Here is a 19608-nt window from a genome sequence, read left to right as displayed (position 1 = left end):
GCGGCAGAGTGAGTGTAGCGAGTTTTGAGAAGACCGAGAACTTGGAGGTAAATGATAAGAATCGATGTATATCATATAGTCCAACTCTTTAAGTTGTTAACATTAGCTTCTTTCATTGCCAATCAGATCAAACACCCTGCCGGATTTCTTGCAAAAGAAACCGCAAATCTCATCTTCTTCACAAAAAAGCTATATCGCCCACAGCCAAAAATCCACGTCGATTTTAGCAAGCCATGCCGGCTCCGGCTACCGGTGGCAATCGTCAACAAATGGCTCCCACAATCCCAAAACCTGTGACATTAATTGACCACTTCAACCATGCCCCACAGCAACGAGTCATTGATCGAAGAGGACAGGGAAGCTATGGAAATTACGATATAATGATCATTCCTAAAATGGTTCGTGATCCTATACCGCTGCCCGTCGACAAACTGTTGAAATTGCCGACTATTGAAGATGGTGTTAAGGTGGTTAAAATGTGGCAAGAGGGAGCTGCTATTGCTGCTAGAGATGCTGCTATTAAGGCTAGGAAGGCGGAGATGGTGAGGGTTTCATGTTTATGTGTGGAAGATCAAAACGGCCTCCTTAACAAGTACTAAATGTTGTAGGAGAGGCCATCAAGCAACGATGAAGGAGCCGACGATGGCCGAATGGTGGTCTTTACAGAAGAAGGAATAGATTTCTTTAGCACGCTGCCATACGTACCTCCACCACCACCGCCAACTTCAGTTAGACTCGTAGAACCATGGGCACGTCCCGTCTACTTCCCATCTCGTCACAAGACTCTCCCCGTCGAATTCCCACGCAACGAACGAGCAGGAGTGTGGCGGGCCGCTATAAAATTCAACAAGCCCGAAGTCGTTGAAGCTGCAGACCGCAACGTACGCAACATGATTGAAAACGATGCAACGTTAAGCTCGCGCTGGGTTTTGAGATATAAAGTTCCCACTGAAGATTTGAGACGCAGGAGACAAGTTAGGAAACGTGAGATGGAGGAACGGGCGAAACGAGATTTAGATGAGAGGAATAAATTAGGTTCACGAGATGATTTGCGGGAGGCTGCTATGGCTGCTATTAACAAGGCGCTGCCTGCACTGCCGCCGAGTGCTGATATACCGAATGTTGCTGAACCTACGAATGTGGATCGGGAGAGAAGGTCTTCTCACTCGTCATTTATGGATAAACGACCGCTGTTCCCTGCGTTGAAGGGCTCAAGAATGTCTATGGTATCTAGTGATAGCCTGAACGATAATAAGACGCTCAAAACAGTCAAGAGTGTCTCGTTTGCAGAGGATGTTAAAGTTGTGCGAACTGAGGTCGAGTTTTCAAGGGACGAAGAAGATGACGAGGGCGAAGATGATGAAGACGAGCCCGAAGAAGACGACGACGATACCGACGAAGTCGCAGAAATTTACGATGATGTCATAGTCAAGGACGATGTCAAGGACACGCCCACACCCTTATTCATGAAATCCGTTACTTCTCCCACCGATGCCAAACCTTCTGCTGTTAAATCACCAGTTACAGGCAAGCCTATAGCAGCTGAAATACTGAAAATATCACCGAAATCACCAGTGGATACCGAAGATGACGAAGAGTACTTTGAGAGGAGGAGACGAGCCCGAGCTGCCAGAGAACAGCAAGAGAGAGAAGAGGAAGAAAAAGAAAGGCAGCAGAAAGAAGAAGAACTGCAGAAGCAGCAACAGCAAAAGCCTCCAGAACCTCAACCACAGTCTCGTTTAATGTCACGTTTAACAGCTACATTGACAAACAAGGACGATGAGGAACAAGACGATGATGATACTGTAGTCCTAGTGAAATCCAAGCCAAAACCAGAACCGTCTCCGCCTGTGACAGAGAGTAAACCAGCATCATCTCCAGCTCCTGCTACTCCTGGTGCGAAATTCGTCTTTCCGAAACACGATGAGGACAAGCCAGCTTTCGAGAGTAAAACAAAACCAGCCAACTCACCTGAATCCGTCAAGCCAAAGGTGGAGCCTCAACGGATTGTATTGGAAGACAAGTCGTTCAAGCGAGACGAACCAACACCACCTCCAAAGGACGAAGGATCAAGTACCAAGCGGATCTTGTTTCCCAAGGTTGAAGAAGATCATAAACCTAAGTGGGCATCAAATTCATCAGACAGGACATCAGTTACATCAGTACGATCGATGGTTGAACACTCTGATGAAACAATTAGTCTTCCTGAACGACCAAGTATTGTATCTGAAGCAACCCAAAAACCAGATTTATCATACAAGCCGAAACCAAGTAGTGGAGGAGCATTGGATTATGAGAGTCTCATTAGACTGCGAGAAGAGAAACTACGAGCTCGTGGAGTCGTTCCATCTATATCAGACCTGGATCCTTCAGAAGTCGAAAATCCAACACAGAGATCAGCACCTAGTCCATCTCGTAGAGATGCTGATCCACCACGACGAGATTCCTCGAGAGATGACTCTGGAAGCAAGTTATTACAGCGTGTGCCAACTGGTAAAGGGAAGGGTAATTTGGACTATGAGTCGCTGATACGGTTACGAGAAGACAAGCTAAAAGCTAAAGGAATCGCTCCTTCGATGAATGATCTGGAGCCTGATGAGGTTGATACGTCCGTTGTTAAGCCTGTTGAGACGTCGAAAGCTACAGTGCTTTCTAAACAAGTTACGGCATCACCAACTCCAGCTTCGTCGACCAGTAGTGGCAACACAGAGCCAAAGAGATTTGTATTTCCGAAACATGATGAAGAGGACAAGAAATGGACCAAATCTAGTAGGAGTGCTGATATTGAATCTCCATCGTCAATCAAAAGTGGTCGAGATAGTGTTGCTGCAGTGGTTGATTCTGCAGCAGTCAAACCGTCGACACCACAAGTTGAGAGCAGCAAGGTGGTAGAGAATCCTGTAGAAAGGCCGTCTGTAACAGTCGAAACACCAAAACCATCACAATCTCTCACTGTATCATCCACTGCACCAGCATCTGCTACACCACCTGCATCAGCAGCCACAACAGATGATGAATCATCGGATGGTAAGTCGAAAAAGTCACATATATGGGACAAGATGACTAGAAAAAACAAGGATGAGAAGCCAGCTGATATGAAACTTGATGCCAAGAATGCAGCTAAAGACGATTCGAAATCTAATGCTTCAGATGACGAGAGCTCGAGCATTAAACCCAAGACAAAATTATGGGATCGTATGAAGGGAGGTAAAAAGGACTCTCCGACATCACCAATAGAAGAGACACCACCATCACCAGTTACCAAACAACAACAAGCACCACCAATTCCATCATCTGCAACAAAACCAGAACCTCAACGCGCAAAAACAATAGAAGCACCATCCGTTGCCAGTATCACCAAGCAAGCCATTCCACGTAACTATAGTACAGAATCCATCTCTCAACCACCACCACGAGTCGTCACCATTCCAAACATTGACCTACTAGATCCGGATCTAGAAGACTATGATCCATACACGAATGCAAGCACACCAGCATCCACAAACCCGAAATTCGCACAACTGAATCAATGGAAACGGGGAATGGCATTGCAAGTAGCTCAAGATGCATCCTTCTCTGTAGCCAAGAAATCGAATTTCAAGCATTCGACTGTGGAAGATATGACACAGTTTGCTAATCGTCGGGAATCTACTGCTACGATTATCATAGAATCGTCGTCGTCGAGAACTGGTCGTAAAATGGGGGCTCCTGTCGTAGAGACGATACGAGAGCCATCTCCACCGCCAGTTTCAAGATTCTTGAATGCATTTGATGTGCAAAAATTGCAACAGGAATCAGCTCCACCACCGCCGGTTGTAGCTGCTGTGGTTACTCCTGCGATAGAGACATCAACAACGAAACCAGCTGCTGTTCCTGCTTCACCAGCTATAAATACCTCGCAAAGTCTGTCGGGTAACACAACGCTATCCGCCAGTAATAGTACTCTCCCATCTGTTATGTCAGTCACAAATGTATCCTCAATCGCGGACGATGACAAGAAGAAGAAGGGATCAGCGTTTGGTGGCATGTTTAAAAAGAGTACAAAGACTAGTACTGCTGCTGCTTCTGTAGCTGAGGTAGCTGAGGAGAATACTAATGAGGGCGGTGATCCTTCGACTGATACGGTATAAACAAGCTTCGATACTTATTTTTTTTGCTGCGCAAGACCTCGCTCAACCGTTTGGTTTCCACCAAATCTAGTTCAAAGCTGAAGTTTCTCTTAAGGGCATCAAATGTGACATAAGGGTGGAAGACTTCCAATTGTTTTGTGATGAGTCTGGCAAAAAAGGTAACAATAGTCAAAAATACGGACTCGATAGACGTACAAATGTTGAGTCGACAATCTGTATTGTAGGCAAGCCACTCAAGCACTTCTTTCCTATTGAACTCCGGAATGTCATTGCCGCAGTCTGTAAGAACGATGAAGTGGTTGTTCACGCTTGCACGAGACGGAAGGGCGGTCGTGCTGGTAGCAAGCTGAAAAAGATGAGCTTCCAATTCCAAGGATCGTTAAAAGCCAAGATATGGTCTGAGGATTTGATGAACCTTGTTTATGGAGGTAAGATGCGTTTGAATTTACGTCGAAAACAGCATCACCTTTGACACACCATACTTAGATCACTATGACCAAGTCACCAAAACGATTGTAGTGGTGCTAACAGACAAATTCGATAAAGACGATGCACCCAAGATGATTACCAAGTATATGCGTCCTGTGTGGGAGGTTGTTGATAAGCCCATTGAAGTCAAAGGTGACTTTTTAATGCATTACAGCCCTTTTTTGGTTAAAGCTCACTGATATATATCTCCTTTCCTCTGTAGCCGTCCAATTCAACGAATTTAGCGTCGCAAATGTACTGGGCACATTAGATTGGACCAAAGTCAGCAATGTGGTGTGTCTGAATACTGATTTTGCACCACGGTTGGCTCAAGTGCTTGTCAGGAATCAATGGTCCACTGGCCCAGGTATACATCTAGACGACTGGGATGCTTTATTGTGCTGAACTGGAACTAACACGAAACAATGGCGAATTAGTCAACCTACCATGTGAACCCGATCCAGTGGATGCTTCACTATCCATTCTTAAATGTGAGTTACGTCTCTCTGTCGATACCACAAATCTGCCAGGACTAATTTGTGGTTTTTGTTGCAGCAATGATTGGGTCGTCAAAGAAGGGTGTTATACACGTTACATCGCTGCACCCTAAACGAGACGAGAACAAATTGGGTGCGATGTTCAAGAGTGCCTTCAAGAAATAGACATTGTGTACACAGTTTTATTATCCAATAGTAGATGTGAATCAAAAATCAACTAGATTGTATGCGATCACTATCTGGAGGATTTTGCGACTGTGTATTGACGCATTTTGGCGCGTCCATAGTGGTTTTCAAGTACTTGGAATATGTTTGATTTGTTCCTACTTAGCTTCATAATCTGGTTCATCCAATACATTGAAGAAAGGATTGAGGTGTTGCAACCAGGGCAAACGGAAGTGACCAAGTAGTGTTTTAGAGTAGAGTACTCATACATGTAGCATCAGACGTAGTTTCTCGTCGCTTAGACCTGCAAATTCATAAAGGTCATACGAGGTTAGTCTAAATCGACTTGAAGACGAGGATGATAATAAGGTGTGTTTCATGGAATCGAGATGTAGTTATCTTCATGTATGATCTTCTAATTCACTGTTGTGCTCTAGTGTCATCGTGTTTTAGGAGCTCTTGGATCGTCGACATTGACAACATTCCCTTTCGACATTATTTGACGTCTTGAAAAAAGGAGAGCGGGTACAGCTCTCCTTGAGGATGACAATCCTGGCTAGTGGGAGGGATTTGTTAGAGAAGGAAGTGTTGAGGATGCTAGACGAAACAATGTGATACAGTTGCGACTGCTCGTCGTAATAACGACCCCATCTCGAAATGCAGAGTAGAGGAAGCAGCTGTTTAATTGTTTGTAATGGCAGAATTGGAGAAGAAGAAGTAAGTGGAGTAAGAAGAGAATGGCAGTGTAGGCAATATCGAAGTGTGTGAAGGAGGGAAAATGGACAAAACTTACACAAATTGGTGTTTGACATGAGGAGAAAAGCAGTGGCAGTGATACGAAGTGTTAAGGAATATCAAGTAGATGATATGTACAAAATTGCAAAATATTCTAAGTAACTTGACAACTCAAACTTAAAGTTGATTTACGAAGATGATATTGATTCTATTCTACTCAAAACAAAGTAGAATATGCAAAAACAATTTCTCTACCACTTTCCACCTTTGCCTTTGAATTCGTGGTCGTCTTCATAAACTTTGAGTTCTTTCTCGAAGTGGAGTTTGTCGAAGTCAAAGTGGTGAGGTTCTTTGTATTCGAGTTTGCTTTCGCATTCGCACTCGACTGGGACTATTTAGGGAGATTTGTGTGAGGTTTTGGTGCGGTCGTTGAAAATCACCGCAAAATGTCAAGACAGTATTTTGACACAACGTACTTGTAATGTAGATGACCTTGTAGTGGGCAGGACAAGTGATATGTTTGGCGTAGACACCGTCGTGACCCAATCCATGGCCAGCTAGTTTCAGAATCGAAAGATTTTAGTAAGTTGTCGTCGAGGGTGTTACAACGTTGACGATTAAGGTTGCTCAAAGGATTTTTGTCTTGCCCGAGTAGAAATCTTCTCCCTTAAAGCCTTTGCCGTAGTAGTCTCTTTCGTAGCCATCCTTGCCATAGTAGTCTCTTTCGTAGCCATTCTTGCCATAGTAGTCTCGTTCATACTCATCTTTTTCGAGGAATTCATAGCCGTCCTTTTCATAGAATTCTCGTCCATAGCCGTCAAAGTCACCATAGATGACATCGTCACCATAGTACTTCTTGCCACCATAGCCATCTCGGCCATAGAAGACATCCTTGCCACCGTAGAGTTCTCTTTCATAGCCATCCTTGCCACCATAGTAGCCCTTGTGGTCGTCGTCGTAGACTTCGACGATTTCCTTCTTCACTTCAACGACGTCGTTCTTGTATCCATCCTTGAATCCTTTTTCATATGCTGGAGCAGCAAGGACTGAGGTAGCAGCGAGGAGAGCGATGACAATCTATGATTTTAACCAGTGCAATTGTTTGTGTATGAGTATTTGATGTCATCAAATAAAGGGTTCGTGTGAATGTGTTCCAAGAAACGCAAACACAGTTGAAAAGGAATACAGGAACCGCAACTATCCCACAGAATTCATACGTTGGATAGCATTGTGATTTTGGAAGTGAGAATGGTTGACTGTTTGATTGACGTGTGAGGACAGGATGGGAAACAACAAGCCAAAAATGTCTTGTTTTAAGAGGTTCCCAATCTTTCAAATTTGAAGTCGGGAGTGTCATTTTGAAGCCGGCAGTGGCAATTTGAAGTCAGCTTCTCTGTCAAGATAAGGGTGACAGTAGTGAAAGCATAGAGCTGAATAGAGTAATGTTCGTTACTGAAAGCGGGGAGAAAATTTGACACACTCATTCCTCATCACTGGAGATCTAACTGCCACTTTTGCAGATTCATCGACCTTACAGAAAGTCAAAACAGTCAAGTTGACATGAGGTTTGATGGAGGTTTGATAGCTGACTTCAAGTTTGACTGCCGACTTCAAACATGACACCAACAGAACCTCATAAGTAAAGGATCTTCCCCACTTTGCCTTCCAAGATCTCAACTCTTAATCTTTACAATTATCAGAGCATACAATCCCAAAGAAGAAACCATGTTGTCTAAGGTATTTTAAGTTGCTTGTTATCAGTACCGATGGTTGCTTTTCCAACACCCAATTTTGGGTCTCAGTACACTATCAGAATCAATGAGTACACTATCAGAATCAATGCCCACATCTCACCATTTTGTTCTTCAGATCTTTGTCACGTTGTTAGCAGCGTCATCTGCAATCGTCTCTGTTGCTGCTGACGCCAAATACTATGGCGATGACGGCTACTACAGGGACGGCTACTACAAGGACGACGGCTACTACAAGGACGACTACTACAGTTCACCAAAAGTCGTCGAAAAGGAGGTCATCATTGAGAAATTCTTGCCTCACGAACGTGTTGAACACTATGGCCCATACGTTGACGTCTTGGAAAAGGAAGAATTCTTCAAGAGCATGAAGTACCCAGAAGTCATCTACCCCAAGGTTTCTCAAAGAGAAGAATGTAGGTTTGACTTTTGAACTCGAGATTCAAACGTCAGATATTTGACTCTTAACCTCTTTTTATTTAGTGTCAGAAGGACATCTTGATGTTCACTACCTCGAAAAGTACCCTCCAAAACCACAAGGAGCTATCATCTTCCCTTCTGAATTTGCTAAATACGAAACTCACGCTGAAGGCCCACATGGTAAGTTTTGGGTGTTGCAGTGAAATTTAAGGATACCTATGATTGCACATATCAAGGAATTGACATGTTCTTTGATTCAATAGTTCCCCACTTTAAGCCACGAAAGATCTACGCGGACGTCTTTGAAAAGCAATTCGGTAAAGTGATACAGTTATATGCAGGTTTTCGATTTGCATGTCAACTGTGGATTGACTCTTGATTCTGCAATCTCACACCATCATTCAACCACGCTTCAACTCTAGTATGCCCCAAGTTCGAAAAGGTCGTCTACGTCACTATTCCTGGCAAGTGTACTTGTGAACCAATCAACGTACACCCAAAGATCATCAAGGCTCCTCACTTTGATGGCAAGCACATTGGTGGTCACGATGATTACTTCGGTCACGACGATGAAGTCACCATCAAAGAATTCAAGGAAGTCAAAATCATCAAGGAAGATGACCACAAGAAATGGTGGTAGGTCATTGCTTGTCCTGGCCCTCATCTGACTGCTTATCTGACTGCTTCTCCTCTACCCACACAGATTTGTGAATCACCACTTCAAATCTATAGTAATATAGATTGCATTGTGTTGCAAATATAAGAAATGTCTCAGAACCAACAGTCCGTGTTCATACACTGCCTCTTAGTGAATAGCAGATCATGTTGAAAAAGCAGTAGAAACTGGCATTGGCAATAGGAATATAAGAACAAGTGTTAACGGGAGTCATATAGATCTTGCCTGACTGATCGAAACTGGTTCAAGCCAGCATCCAACTCTCTTCTATAGTAGGTTGGATGTTGGTCAATATAACTTGGTGCTGTATACAGTATTATATATTATATTACAACGGACAAGATCGTTACAAAAAATCCATCCACCCTTTCACAATTCACCAAGTCAATCTCGCAACATGATCCTTCTTCCGTCCAGACTGTTTGATAAAGCCAAGCAACTTCAATTCATCAACAGCCCTCACAAACCGCGCATGTACCTCTAATTGACCTGGTGATCCATCTTCAGTACCACCAACCACCTTCAGCCATACACCATCACGTTCCAAGATGGTTCGAAAGGCGACATACCAATCGTACAGATTGATGAATTTACCACATTCTAGGTAGAGTCGGTATGCTATCTGAGTGTCTTCTAGTGATGGATGAGGATCACGTGGATCAAGATCCTGACAGCATTCACAGTCGAGGTAACGTTTGGATATTGTTAGAGCTGATTGTACTGATGTTCGTGTTTGTGGTGAGAAGGCCTATCCAGAGGGTAAAACATATGAATTTGGGGGTATGAATAAGCAGATCAGCAACTTACACGTTCTAATACTTTCGAGTTGCTACTATACATGATCTCATACAGAGGTATTGACGTATACGTCCTTAAAGCCTCCCTAAAGTAGATATATTGAGCAAAATACAGCAATAGAAACCAAAGCAACAGCATTCACGAAATGACGGCCAGAGCCCGGAACTCACTTGAAGAAATTCCTGAAAAATTTGGACAAATCAAACAGATACCCTTCCCAAGTATCTTCATCCACCTTCTCAATCAAGTCATAATCAATTGGCTTGAGTTGGGTAGATACTTTGGTTTTACGAGTTGACAGAGATGCTGTCATAATCTTCTTGATGTCATTTTGAGACACATAGGCAGTATTACCAACCACCACTTGTGATGCTCTACCTGCATGTGTTGTATAGACAGATCGACTTGCAGTCGCAGGACGAGAGGTGCTGCCTCTGCCTTGTTCTGAATCACTGTATTGCTCTAAATCCTTCAAAAATGTTTCTAGTGTGGCCTTCTCAAATGGAGTTGATTGCGCTGACTCTACTGTCAGATCCAGAGCGTCGATGCACAATTTCAATAATGTTTTAGCATCTGAAAATGTCAAAGTACTATAAAAAGATGGTGTTATAGATTGCCGACTGAAGAAAACCGAGTATAGTGAAGGCACACACCGAATAGCCTCGACCATAGCCTTAACGTGATCTGCATCTGGCAGATTCGATTTGAGACCCATGTTATATCGTCTGCGTTTGGAATACTTGACTAATGCTGACTTGAGAACTGATTGCATACTGGATATACATTCTAGAGCAGCCAAATATCGTGCATGATACGACTGAAACTCGTTCAGTAATGCAGCGACCTCAGCCTGTAAAGCCACATTGTCGCGTAATAGGGCTTCTGCTTTTTCAACGTCCTTCTCAATCATTGCCTGATGATGCCTAAACAGTACTTGAGAACGTCAGAATTCTGAAAAAAAAGGTAGAAAGTGAATAATAACCTCTGAAAGGACTTCAAGGAGCGAATACGATCATAATGAACATCCTGTAACGAGTCCAAAACATCTTGATAACCTTCAACATCAACAGTCAGATCCGTAAGGAGACTCAGAGGTTCACCGAAATAGTGTCTCATATGAGAATACTGCAAAGGGTGAAAGGATCTCAATGCCCGTTTACGTCGCTTGCTATCATTACAATTTGTTTACCTGAATACCGCGCACAAACTCTCCAACACATAAATCATAATGATCAAACTTGGCCAGCAAGTAATCATATACTTGAGCACCCAGCTTCAGACCGGATGCACTCTTCATGAAAATCTTGACAAGATAAAAATGGATCAGCTACCACACTGAGAAGGTATGAGCGAGAACAGACTTAAATATGATACCTCTTCAACAATTCCATCAAGACAATTCTCCGATAACTGCAACTTGAATGTTTCTGTTGATAACAGACTTATAGCAGATTTCGGCAACAGTTGATGTAAAGCGTCCACAGAAGTAGCAACACCAATCAAAAGCACAAAGGGCAAGCGATCTATGTATTCTCTAGACGAAATGAGGAGTCAGGCAGGGTCTTTTCTTGCACTGTGATCGATTCTAAACTCGTTGGACAACATATACCTGCAGATAAATATCAAATCAGCCAAGATCTGGGGATCAAAACATTCCATATCCGGCATCAAAACAACGAGACTTCCAGGTAAAGCATCAGGCTGTTTATCCTTCATGTGCTCATACCATCCGGTCAATCGGCGCATATCATCAGCACAAAGTGCACGTTTATGTACACTGGTATTGATTTCAATCATGTCCTAAATGAAAAGAACTGTCAAAGGTATCCTCTAAGGCAACGTTCACCTCTCTTTCTGCGCATCAGCACGTCAACAACCCATGCACTTACGTTGTCCTCATCATTAGCATCGCCCATCTCTTCATCACCATCATCAAAATCACCCACAAGTTTCTGTATCAGGCTCCTGAGCGTTCCTTTTAATGAAGAACAGTTTCTGGACCACATGATTGCGACTCGTTCTTTAGCTTCTTGTAACTGAGTCGCTAGACTACCAATTAAGGTTTCTTGATCGGGTATGTTGATTCCTGAAAAGATGAGGCCTGTAGGTATATCCATTGTTTGTGTTTTGAATGATCTATAGTAGGAGGCGAGAGCCAAAAAACAGAAAGGTGAGAACGCTCCGCATCACTTGTTACAGTCGTGACTTTGCGAACTTGCAATGGCCGAGGTTCTTGTCCAACTGAAGGATGAGCATGTGCCACGAAATCAAGAATCTTTGCCAGAGACTGTTGATTCATTGTCAAAATGACTTCCTGCAAAGTATATGTTGTAAGCGTCAGAGCCTTGACAATCGACCAGAACTAAGACAAATGCTACACCCATTCGACAAAATTCCAAATAATTGAATATACCTGTATCTTTTCATTGACATTCTTCCACCGTGCATGATATTGAGCATGTCGATAATTCACATTTTCTTCGATTTCGCCGGGAAGCGCATACATTCCATCCATTTCCAGTCCAATGGCAACATCGTCTGGCGTGAGATAACATATAAAATTAATGTATGGGTGGGCTGGAGGGATGACTTTACAACAAGTACCATTTTCATCGAGCTCGATTTCATTAGCTCCTTCCTTTGGCAAAACGAGCTTACTCCCCTATAGGAGCAATAATGAGCATGGTACAAATAGTAGACCTTTAATGAAGTCTCATACTTGCCACAGTTAGCGAATCCAGTAAACTCATCCTGATCGTGATCTGTTATTTTGACTGCGCAGAGAGCAACAAACGAATGTTTTGTGCTTTCACATCTGCCAAGTAGATTAACGTAATTTAAAGCGTTACTTTCATGGAAATATGCTAATTCTTGATAAAAATCTAAAAATATTTACAAAAAGATTTGTATATGTACATTACATATCAATTTCAATCTCCAATTGTTGAGATTCATCGTCAACCTCCATTTGAAATCCAACATCACCTTCTTCTTCACTTATAGCTTGACTAGCCTGTGCTGCAGATGACGCATCATGTTCACCATCGTCGTCAGGCTTACCCCCATCACGTTCACCATCAGAATCATCCAACCAATGTCGTTCTGGTTTGAGTAGCTTTCTAGTAGTCTTTGGCTGTTCATCATCACTACTGCTGCTACTACTCCTATCACCACCATTCTCATCATCAGACTCATCAACAACTCCGTTCCTCTTTATGGTCTTTTTCTTTGTAGTGTTACTAGTGGCCTTCGTCTTATTCATCGTCTTTCCTTTACCCTTCTTACTAGCACTACTACTACCCTTTTTCTTGCCAGATTTGGGAGTAGGCTTTTTTGTCGTTTGTGTTGTTGTAGGAGTGGCATCTTCATCGTCTTCACCATTGTTATTCTGACTACCACCACCAGGATTACTATTATGATCATCACTACCAAGACTAGTCTTGGCTCGTGCTTGTATAGCGGCTTTACGTTCTGCCAACTTAGCTGCACGTTCTGCCAGTCCTTTTTCTTCAGCTATTCGTTGCTGTTCAGATTCTACTGTCCTTTGGTTCAAGATCTTGGCTCGTAAGGCTGCTTCTCGAGCAAAGAATGCTTCATCATCTTCATCGTCAGAATCAATGATAAACTAATGTACATGAGTTGGTATCAAAAAAAAACGATCAGTATACAGTCGGAAACGCAGGAAGTCTTGCTGCAAACACGTCATACCATGGCGGACAATTCACGTCTTTGCTCTTCATCATCGTTCTTGCGAGGATGAGTCTTCCTTCTCTTATGAGGTCTCTTACTCTTCTTATCCTTTTTACGTTTCTTGCGTCCCTCAGCGTCAGCGCCTTGAGCCTCACTGCTACTACTGCCCCCATTTGAGGATGACGATGACGAACCACCAGATGAGCGTGCTGTAGCTTGGGGACGAGATCGAGATTTACGTTCTGTCTTCTTATGGATGAGTTTGGCCAAATCCTTCTTGCCATCTGGCATATTCGTATCTTCTTCCATAAACTCTTCTAGCAATGCCTTGTTGAAATTGAAGTTGGATGTTGATAGCTTCTTTGGTATAATCCATAAAATGAAGTCATCAACTATTTGTGAGAAAAAAGGAATGTTATTCGTTATTAAAGAACAGCCTTCATTGGGAGCTTCCAAGCAATCACCTTCAAGTCTCTCCAGTCCCAGTAAATTGAGTAACATACGGACTAGATTATTCTTACTCAATAAGTGATTGAAATCATCACTTTGGCCATCGAGACCTTTCAACTCTAATTTACGAGATTTCAGAACTGGTGCCATTTTAGCCCAAAAAAAACCCGGGCATGTAAGAGCTACTGACCAAAGTCACGCAACACAGCTGCTTCTTCACCACGCAATTTGGCAGCTGCAGCATCAAACTCGTCGTCTTTGCGATTCGTACAGGCAGAGGCATATACCTAGTGACAATTGGTGTCAGTACAGTACTTTACAAGTGGGTTTCTGGTTGAGTTGGCAACCTCAAGATAATACCCTACCTGAACAATCCATTCCAAGAACTCCTTGTGTCCAGCATCAGCAACTGCAAGAACTGCAACTTTGAGCTTTTGATCGAATGGCACACTGAAAGTATTAGAATCGAAGCAATGTTAATCAAAACACCACAAATGCAGCATGCCATCGTAACAAAGTTTTCTCGCCTTTGTTTAATTTCCACTTCATCATCAGACCTAAAAGAAGCACAGGAAGAGAGTCATCAAGACGAGCCAAAAAATCAGCACTAGCTTTCAAGTATACCCAAACTTATATGGTCCCTCATAGGTCTAACGGCATCAGTTTTGTAAGTTATCGTGTCGAAGAATGTCTTCTCTCGTTCTCCCCCAAAACACAAACCTTCTTAGTGACAGTATACGATGGTCCAACGCCAGTGAGAAACCGAGAAGAATCACCACCACGTTTAGGATAAAACATCTAAGGAAAAGAGAGTAATGGTTAGAGGTCATCCCACCAGTTGTTTGACGTCAATTTTTTTTTAGCTGGGCAAAATTCAGACACACATACATGAATGAACAAGATTGGATTCTCTTGCAACCTCTTGATCAGTTTGCCGCTAACATACTTGGCAAATGTATGAACCTCCTTGAACCCTTTAGTTATTCTTATACGACCACGGTCATTCAAGATGCGATGAAATAGTTCAATCACGGATAGCTAATACGACAAGAGAATGAGCTTGGGTACTCGTAAGATGACAAATGACGGCAGTATGCATTTTTTGACCCACCCTGTAAAAGTATGCCTCCATTTTACATTTGACAAAGATACGATGAAACATGGTAGCAATGAATAACAAGAATCGGTCATCACATGTCTGGTAATGGGAGAGCAGAGCACAATAATTCAATACGACGTTGTCAGAGGTAAAGTCCTAGATTCATAAATGCCAAACAAATTCGTATATAAGACGAGAAGAATATGTTTGATGGAAACCGATACAGCACCTCACGAGCACCTTCTTCACGCAAACATACCCTTTCAATATCCAGAAACTTCATCTCTCGTTCAGCAAACCTCGCCTTCCTGATCTCAGCATCATCTTCCTCATAGTTCATGTTTTCAGGATCGGCTGGAAAATTTCAGAAGTGCTGTCAGGTGCAAACATTGGTGCGATTTGCTCCTTTTTGCGATGTTCATTACCTTTCCGTTTTCCACCACCATGGGTCTTTTTCTTCATGACCAGAAAGTCCTTGTTTTTTGAATAGTTTTCCATCATCGTGAGGAAGACATGCACTGATTCAATGAGTGTTTCCAGATAACTACATGTGATAGATATGTCAAAATGTATCAGTAAACAAAAAAGAAAATTGACCATACCTTTGACTCTGAACTCTGGTAACTTTGCACAGGGCTGCGAGAGCCTGTACATGCATTCCTTCATAAAACAAAACATCTTGTGTATGGACTGAAGCTTCTCGATAAACCTCGTTTGGTGAGACTGCCATAGCATCTAATACAACGAGCTAACAAAAGTACGTAGTGGGTCGTTAACAGGTTGTAAACATCGCAGAAAGGTGTGCATAAGAAATATGCTAGATACACAAGATTCTTACCATTTGTTTTAAGCAATCTAGAGCACTTTGCAGTCCTGTATAATTCTGAGGGACAAAGAAAATTTTACGTGTGACGATTTGTGAGGAACAAACGTTCCAAGATCGGCACTGGGACATACCTTTTCGTCCAAGTACATGTGCATCCTCTTGCAAACATATTGCATCCCCTTGTCATCGACAAGACCAGCGACGCAATCGAAATCGTACTTGTTTCCCTTTTTCTAAGAAACCGCATATTTTTAAAATAATGTCCATTCTTCACTTAGAATCTTCAGTTTTCACTGAACATTACTAGATGCCAAATGAGAACAGGCTTAATACCATACCTCTCGATACAGTATGATATACTTGAGATAGAAAGTAACCAATCTCAAAAATCGAGTGTGATCTTCTTCTCTGACTTTGCTAGCCTCTCGGTCAAAATCCTTCTTGACACTCATCATCAAAGCTAGAAAAATGTGAGAACATAAGGTTGCATCAGAAATAATCCTGAAAATTCTTTCGTGATTCACAAAATACCGTTGAAAGCCTGATCAAGAAATAGTTCAGCAGAGTCAGCGAGTGCATCACGAGCTCTCTGGTTGAGAACACGGATTTTTGCATCATAGTCTTTCTAAGGCCGGGAACGGAGATGTTTTAATATGATCAGGGCAATTCGTCAATCCCGCATATTGCCTTTTTGCTCTTCTGACCTCAATCGTTGGCTTTTTCCCTGTAGGGCCTTTCTGTGCTGCTTTCCCAAGGTTGAGTGCCTTGTCAACGTCCTTGAGACCGACTGTAGTGGAATGTACGTTATGTGTACGACCGTTCTGATAGAGACACGATACGTAATGAGTAAAAACATACGGAGTTACTTTGCACGACTCAACTCACTCCAAGTTGCAAGGACAAGGTTCCTCCAAAGCGCGAATGTCTTGACGATATACCAGCGACACGTCTCTTTCGTTCATCATCCTCTTTCAAAGAGTCTTCCAATATAGTATTAACCTATAAAGTTTATGGGAAAGATATTTTTAGGAGGAAAAAATACGGAGCTTGAATGTATTCGTACAATCTTTTCCTTCCGAGTCACCAGCTCTTCAGGATCACGATCTCTGAATAGAAAGTAGACGATTTCCATAATCAACATATTCCATTGAGCGAATTGAGGATCTCCCATGCTGGCAGCAAAAGTGATAATGAATTCTAGGATGGATTCATCCTTCATTTGCAAGACGAGTTGTTCCTAAGAGCGAAACAACCTAACGTTGAGGTTCTCATATGCAAAGCTTTGGATGGCGAAAAGGATGGAAGATGATATTTATACCTGTAAATGTGCCTTCATGTAGGCTTCTGTTGATGAGAACACTGAAACTCGATCATCCTTGATACTAAGAACGTTTCGAATGACATTCAATAGCAATCGTAATTTGGGAATATTCTTCTCGTGCTTGCTCCTATAGATATGAAACATGATAAATATTTGAAACACATCAATGAATGATTTACTCCCAGACATCGGGTTTTTGCCTACCAGTCCTCTGTACCAAGGATAACCAGGAGTTCGTTCCTGAATGTTCGCAAGACACCATCACCAAGGAATGCGATCTTGTATTCTCGTAGCACTGCCTTCTGTGATGCAATATTTTTGGTCTTTGGATTGATCTCCCAGGTCATCGGAGCAAACAAGTCCACTAACAAAGTGACAGTGTTGTCAGTCAAGTATCGAGTTTTTCAGAGAGTGAGCAAGAGGTGCCACAGCTATGACCACTTTCATGGCATAATCCCAGGCTTTTACACAAATCACCACCATGCGGAGTACTCCGATAACTTACAGATAGCACGACGAAGCTTTTCATCAGTTTCATCGGACATGAACATTGGAAGCAAGTCCTTTTGTAGTATTTGCCATCGTCCAAGCTGGATTGAAATGTACATTTCCTTTCCCATGACATCGTGTTTCAAGAATCGTCTGATATCTCTAAGACAATCTAATCATTTAGCGGTTTATATAGTTAGTAAGGAATAAGTGTGGGTTGCCACGAAAGCACAGGTTTATGTCCAAGATCAACCAACAAGACACTAGACAATAACGTACCTATGGCCTCAGCACCGGGCATGTATTTCCTGACGAATACCTGGTTTCCATCGTGAGTGTCGATGGGGACTTCTTCATAACCACCGAGGGCTGCGCATATATTCAACAAGTGATTTAATTCCTTTTTGCGCTGTTGTTGTAGAAACTCCAACTCCTCAGGAGATAGTTCTTCCTCGTCTTCATCTTGATCTCGTAGTTGCGCTTGTTCCCGATTATACTGATCGAGCTCGTTCTCTGGCTCCATCCTGCTGTATTGTCAATTTTTGAACTATTGCAAAGGTAGTGTTTGGATTTGGCTACAACACAGGGGAGAGCGCAATTACGTGTTTCTTCCTTACAGCTACCAAGTACTGATAATAGTCTAATATTTGAAGGCCAAACGGCGCGTAAGTTTGGCTTATAGGTGTTCGAAACGGACAATTTCCATCGCAACCTTCAGAAGACTCAATAACGTTAGAATAACGACGAACCAAGGAAAGGTTACAGTGAAAAATCGCAAATTGACTATAATGATCAAGTAAGCCCCTCCTTTGAGCTTCATCGTATATGTTTGTATTCGACTAACCACGCTCATCAAACATCGACTGAATTTCCTAGTAGGCGCTAAGTCGTAGACTATGAGGACCTCAAATCAAACTTTACAGAAATCATCAAGGCAGTCCTAGCTGCTGTCTTCCTCCTCGTCGCAAAAATTGTCTGTGATATTGCCCCCCATCAACACATTCAAAAGTGAGAATCTACACTAGAAAGCCAGCAAATGTAGGAGGCGCTCATTTGGTCTCGTTGGCTGCGGACAACTTGCTTGTATCGTCTTCAAAGACCTTCAAGGAACTTGTTATCGAATTCACTGATATGGCAAAGGCCCCTGGTGCTGGTGATTCTGCGCTATGCGTCCTGGCTTACGCGTATGGTCACCGCTACTCTCTTCAAGATCGCATTGGAGATGTTTGTAGCTGGTATCGTCGTGTCTACTTGCTGGCCTACTGGCAGCGATGAACGGCTCGTACTCAATGAGCTCTCATGAGCACAAGCCATGGGTACCTCTTACACATCCTGCTCATATAAAGTGGTCACTGTTGGTGTTAAAAAATCGTGACATGTAAAGAAGACAAACGTTTCAACTCCATGTATAAAATTCGTATTGGAAGAAGATGAAAGGATATCATTCATTTATCTTATATATCAAATGTTCCTGAATTGTTGCTGTAAAACCTAAAAGATGTGGTAAGCTGTGGTTGCATAAAAAAGAAGTGGAAAGGCATATTCTGTTGTACCTCACTCACAATAGGCTCAATTGTGAGTGACGTACCCCATCATAGAGAAAGAAGACAAACCTAGAAACCTTCGATACGCCAGAACTACTAGAAGAACCAGCCTTGTCGAGAATCTCATCTTCACCTTCAGACAAGTCATTGCTGACTTCACTCCAACCGTGCACAGCGATGTAACTGATGATCAACTACTATGCATCGCCACCCACAATGGGTCTCGCAGTACAGTTGGTTGTATATCATCATAGAATCGAAACAAGATATAAAAATGCACGTCCGAGGATTGCACAGACTTTTGTTTTGTAATAAAAATGAATTTCGTAAAGAAATGCATTCATACGCATCAGGTCATCGTCAGCTTCGTCGTGACACGTGCTGTTCAAGCTTTCAAGCTCTTCTTCCAGACGTGTTTCTTCGATGAAAGCGAGTTTGCAATATTTCGGATCGTCATAAATCACATGAGTACAGCTCGAACTGGTATGAGAATGGTTGGGTCAGAATCCAACACTTTTGCAAAACTTGGGCACACTTGAAAGACATCAG

General features: G+C 42.5%; 4 protein-coding genes across 4 annotated transcripts; 2 read left to right on the top strand and 2 right to left on the bottom strand.

Annotated features, from left to right (window-relative positions):
• Window positions 1-233: 233 nt before the first annotated feature.
• On the top strand, window positions 234-5260 carry SmJEL517_g04321 (uncharacterized protein; the record flags this gene model as incomplete). Its single annotated transcript, XM_031170249.1, has 8 exons — window positions 234-542; window positions 609-4124; window positions 4201-4288; window positions 4355-4558; window positions 4617-4751; window positions 4822-4965; window positions 5036-5089; window positions 5154-5260. 8 exons carry the CDS (start codon window positions 234-236, stop codon window positions 5258-5260), a joined length of 4557 nt encoding a protein of 1518 aa, XP_031023786.1.
• Window positions 5261-7611: 2351 nt separating this feature from the next.
• On the top strand, window positions 7612-8806 carry SmJEL517_g04320 (uncharacterized protein; the record flags this gene model as incomplete). Its single annotated transcript, XM_031170248.1, has 6 exons — window positions 7612-7634; window positions 7696-7732; window positions 7865-8162; window positions 8230-8346; window positions 8430-8483; window positions 8589-8806. 6 exons carry the CDS (start codon window positions 7612-7614, stop codon window positions 8804-8806), a joined length of 747 nt encoding a protein of 248 aa, XP_031023785.1.
• A 412-nt stretch (window positions 8807-9218) lies between these two features.
• On the bottom strand, window positions 9219-12390 carry SmJEL517_g04319 (uncharacterized protein; the record flags this gene model as incomplete). Its single annotated transcript, XM_031170247.1, has 12 exons — window positions 9219-9590; window positions 9650-9725; window positions 9811-10230; window positions 10294-10563; window positions 10623-10765; window positions 10830-10943; window positions 11015-11174; window positions 11250-11440; window positions 11530-11741; window positions 11831-11954; window positions 12054-12302; window positions 12367-12390. The coding sequence occupies 12 exons, from the start codon at window positions 12388-12390 to the stop codon at window positions 9219-9221; spliced, it is 2355 nt and encodes a 784-aa protein (XP_031023757.1).
• Window positions 12391-12557: 167 nt separating this feature from the next.
• SmJEL517_g04318 (uncharacterized protein) lies at window positions 12558-18038 on the bottom strand (the record flags this gene model as incomplete). Its single annotated transcript, XM_031170246.1, has 23 exons — window positions 12558-13265; window positions 13349-13722; window positions 13795-13899; window positions 13971-14067; window positions 14146-14230; window positions 14405-14430; window positions 14501-14578; window positions 14669-14818; window positions 14892-15035; window positions 15139-15233; window positions 15305-15423; window positions 15482-15627; window positions 15718-15762; window positions 15837-15938; window positions 16044-16165; window positions 16237-16330; window positions 16410-16526; window positions 16591-16704; window positions 16769-16942; window positions 17024-17153; window positions 17231-17390; window positions 17532-17687; window positions 17795-18038. The coding sequence occupies 23 exons, from the start codon at window positions 18036-18038 to the stop codon at window positions 12558-12560; spliced, it is 3585 nt and encodes a 1194-aa protein (XP_031023758.1).
• Window positions 18039-19608: the final 1570 nt, after the last annotated feature.

The sequence above is a fragment of the Synchytrium microbalum genome (assembly GCF_006535985.1).
Source record: "Synchytrium microbalum strain JEL517 chromosome Unknown SmJEL517_scf0028, whole genome shotgun sequence".
NCBI classification, from domain to species: domain Eukaryota; kingdom Fungi; phylum Chytridiomycota; class Chytridiomycetes; order Synchytriales; family Synchytriaceae; genus Synchytrium; species Synchytrium microbalum.
This window is presented reverse-complemented; position numbering and strand designations above follow the sequence as displayed.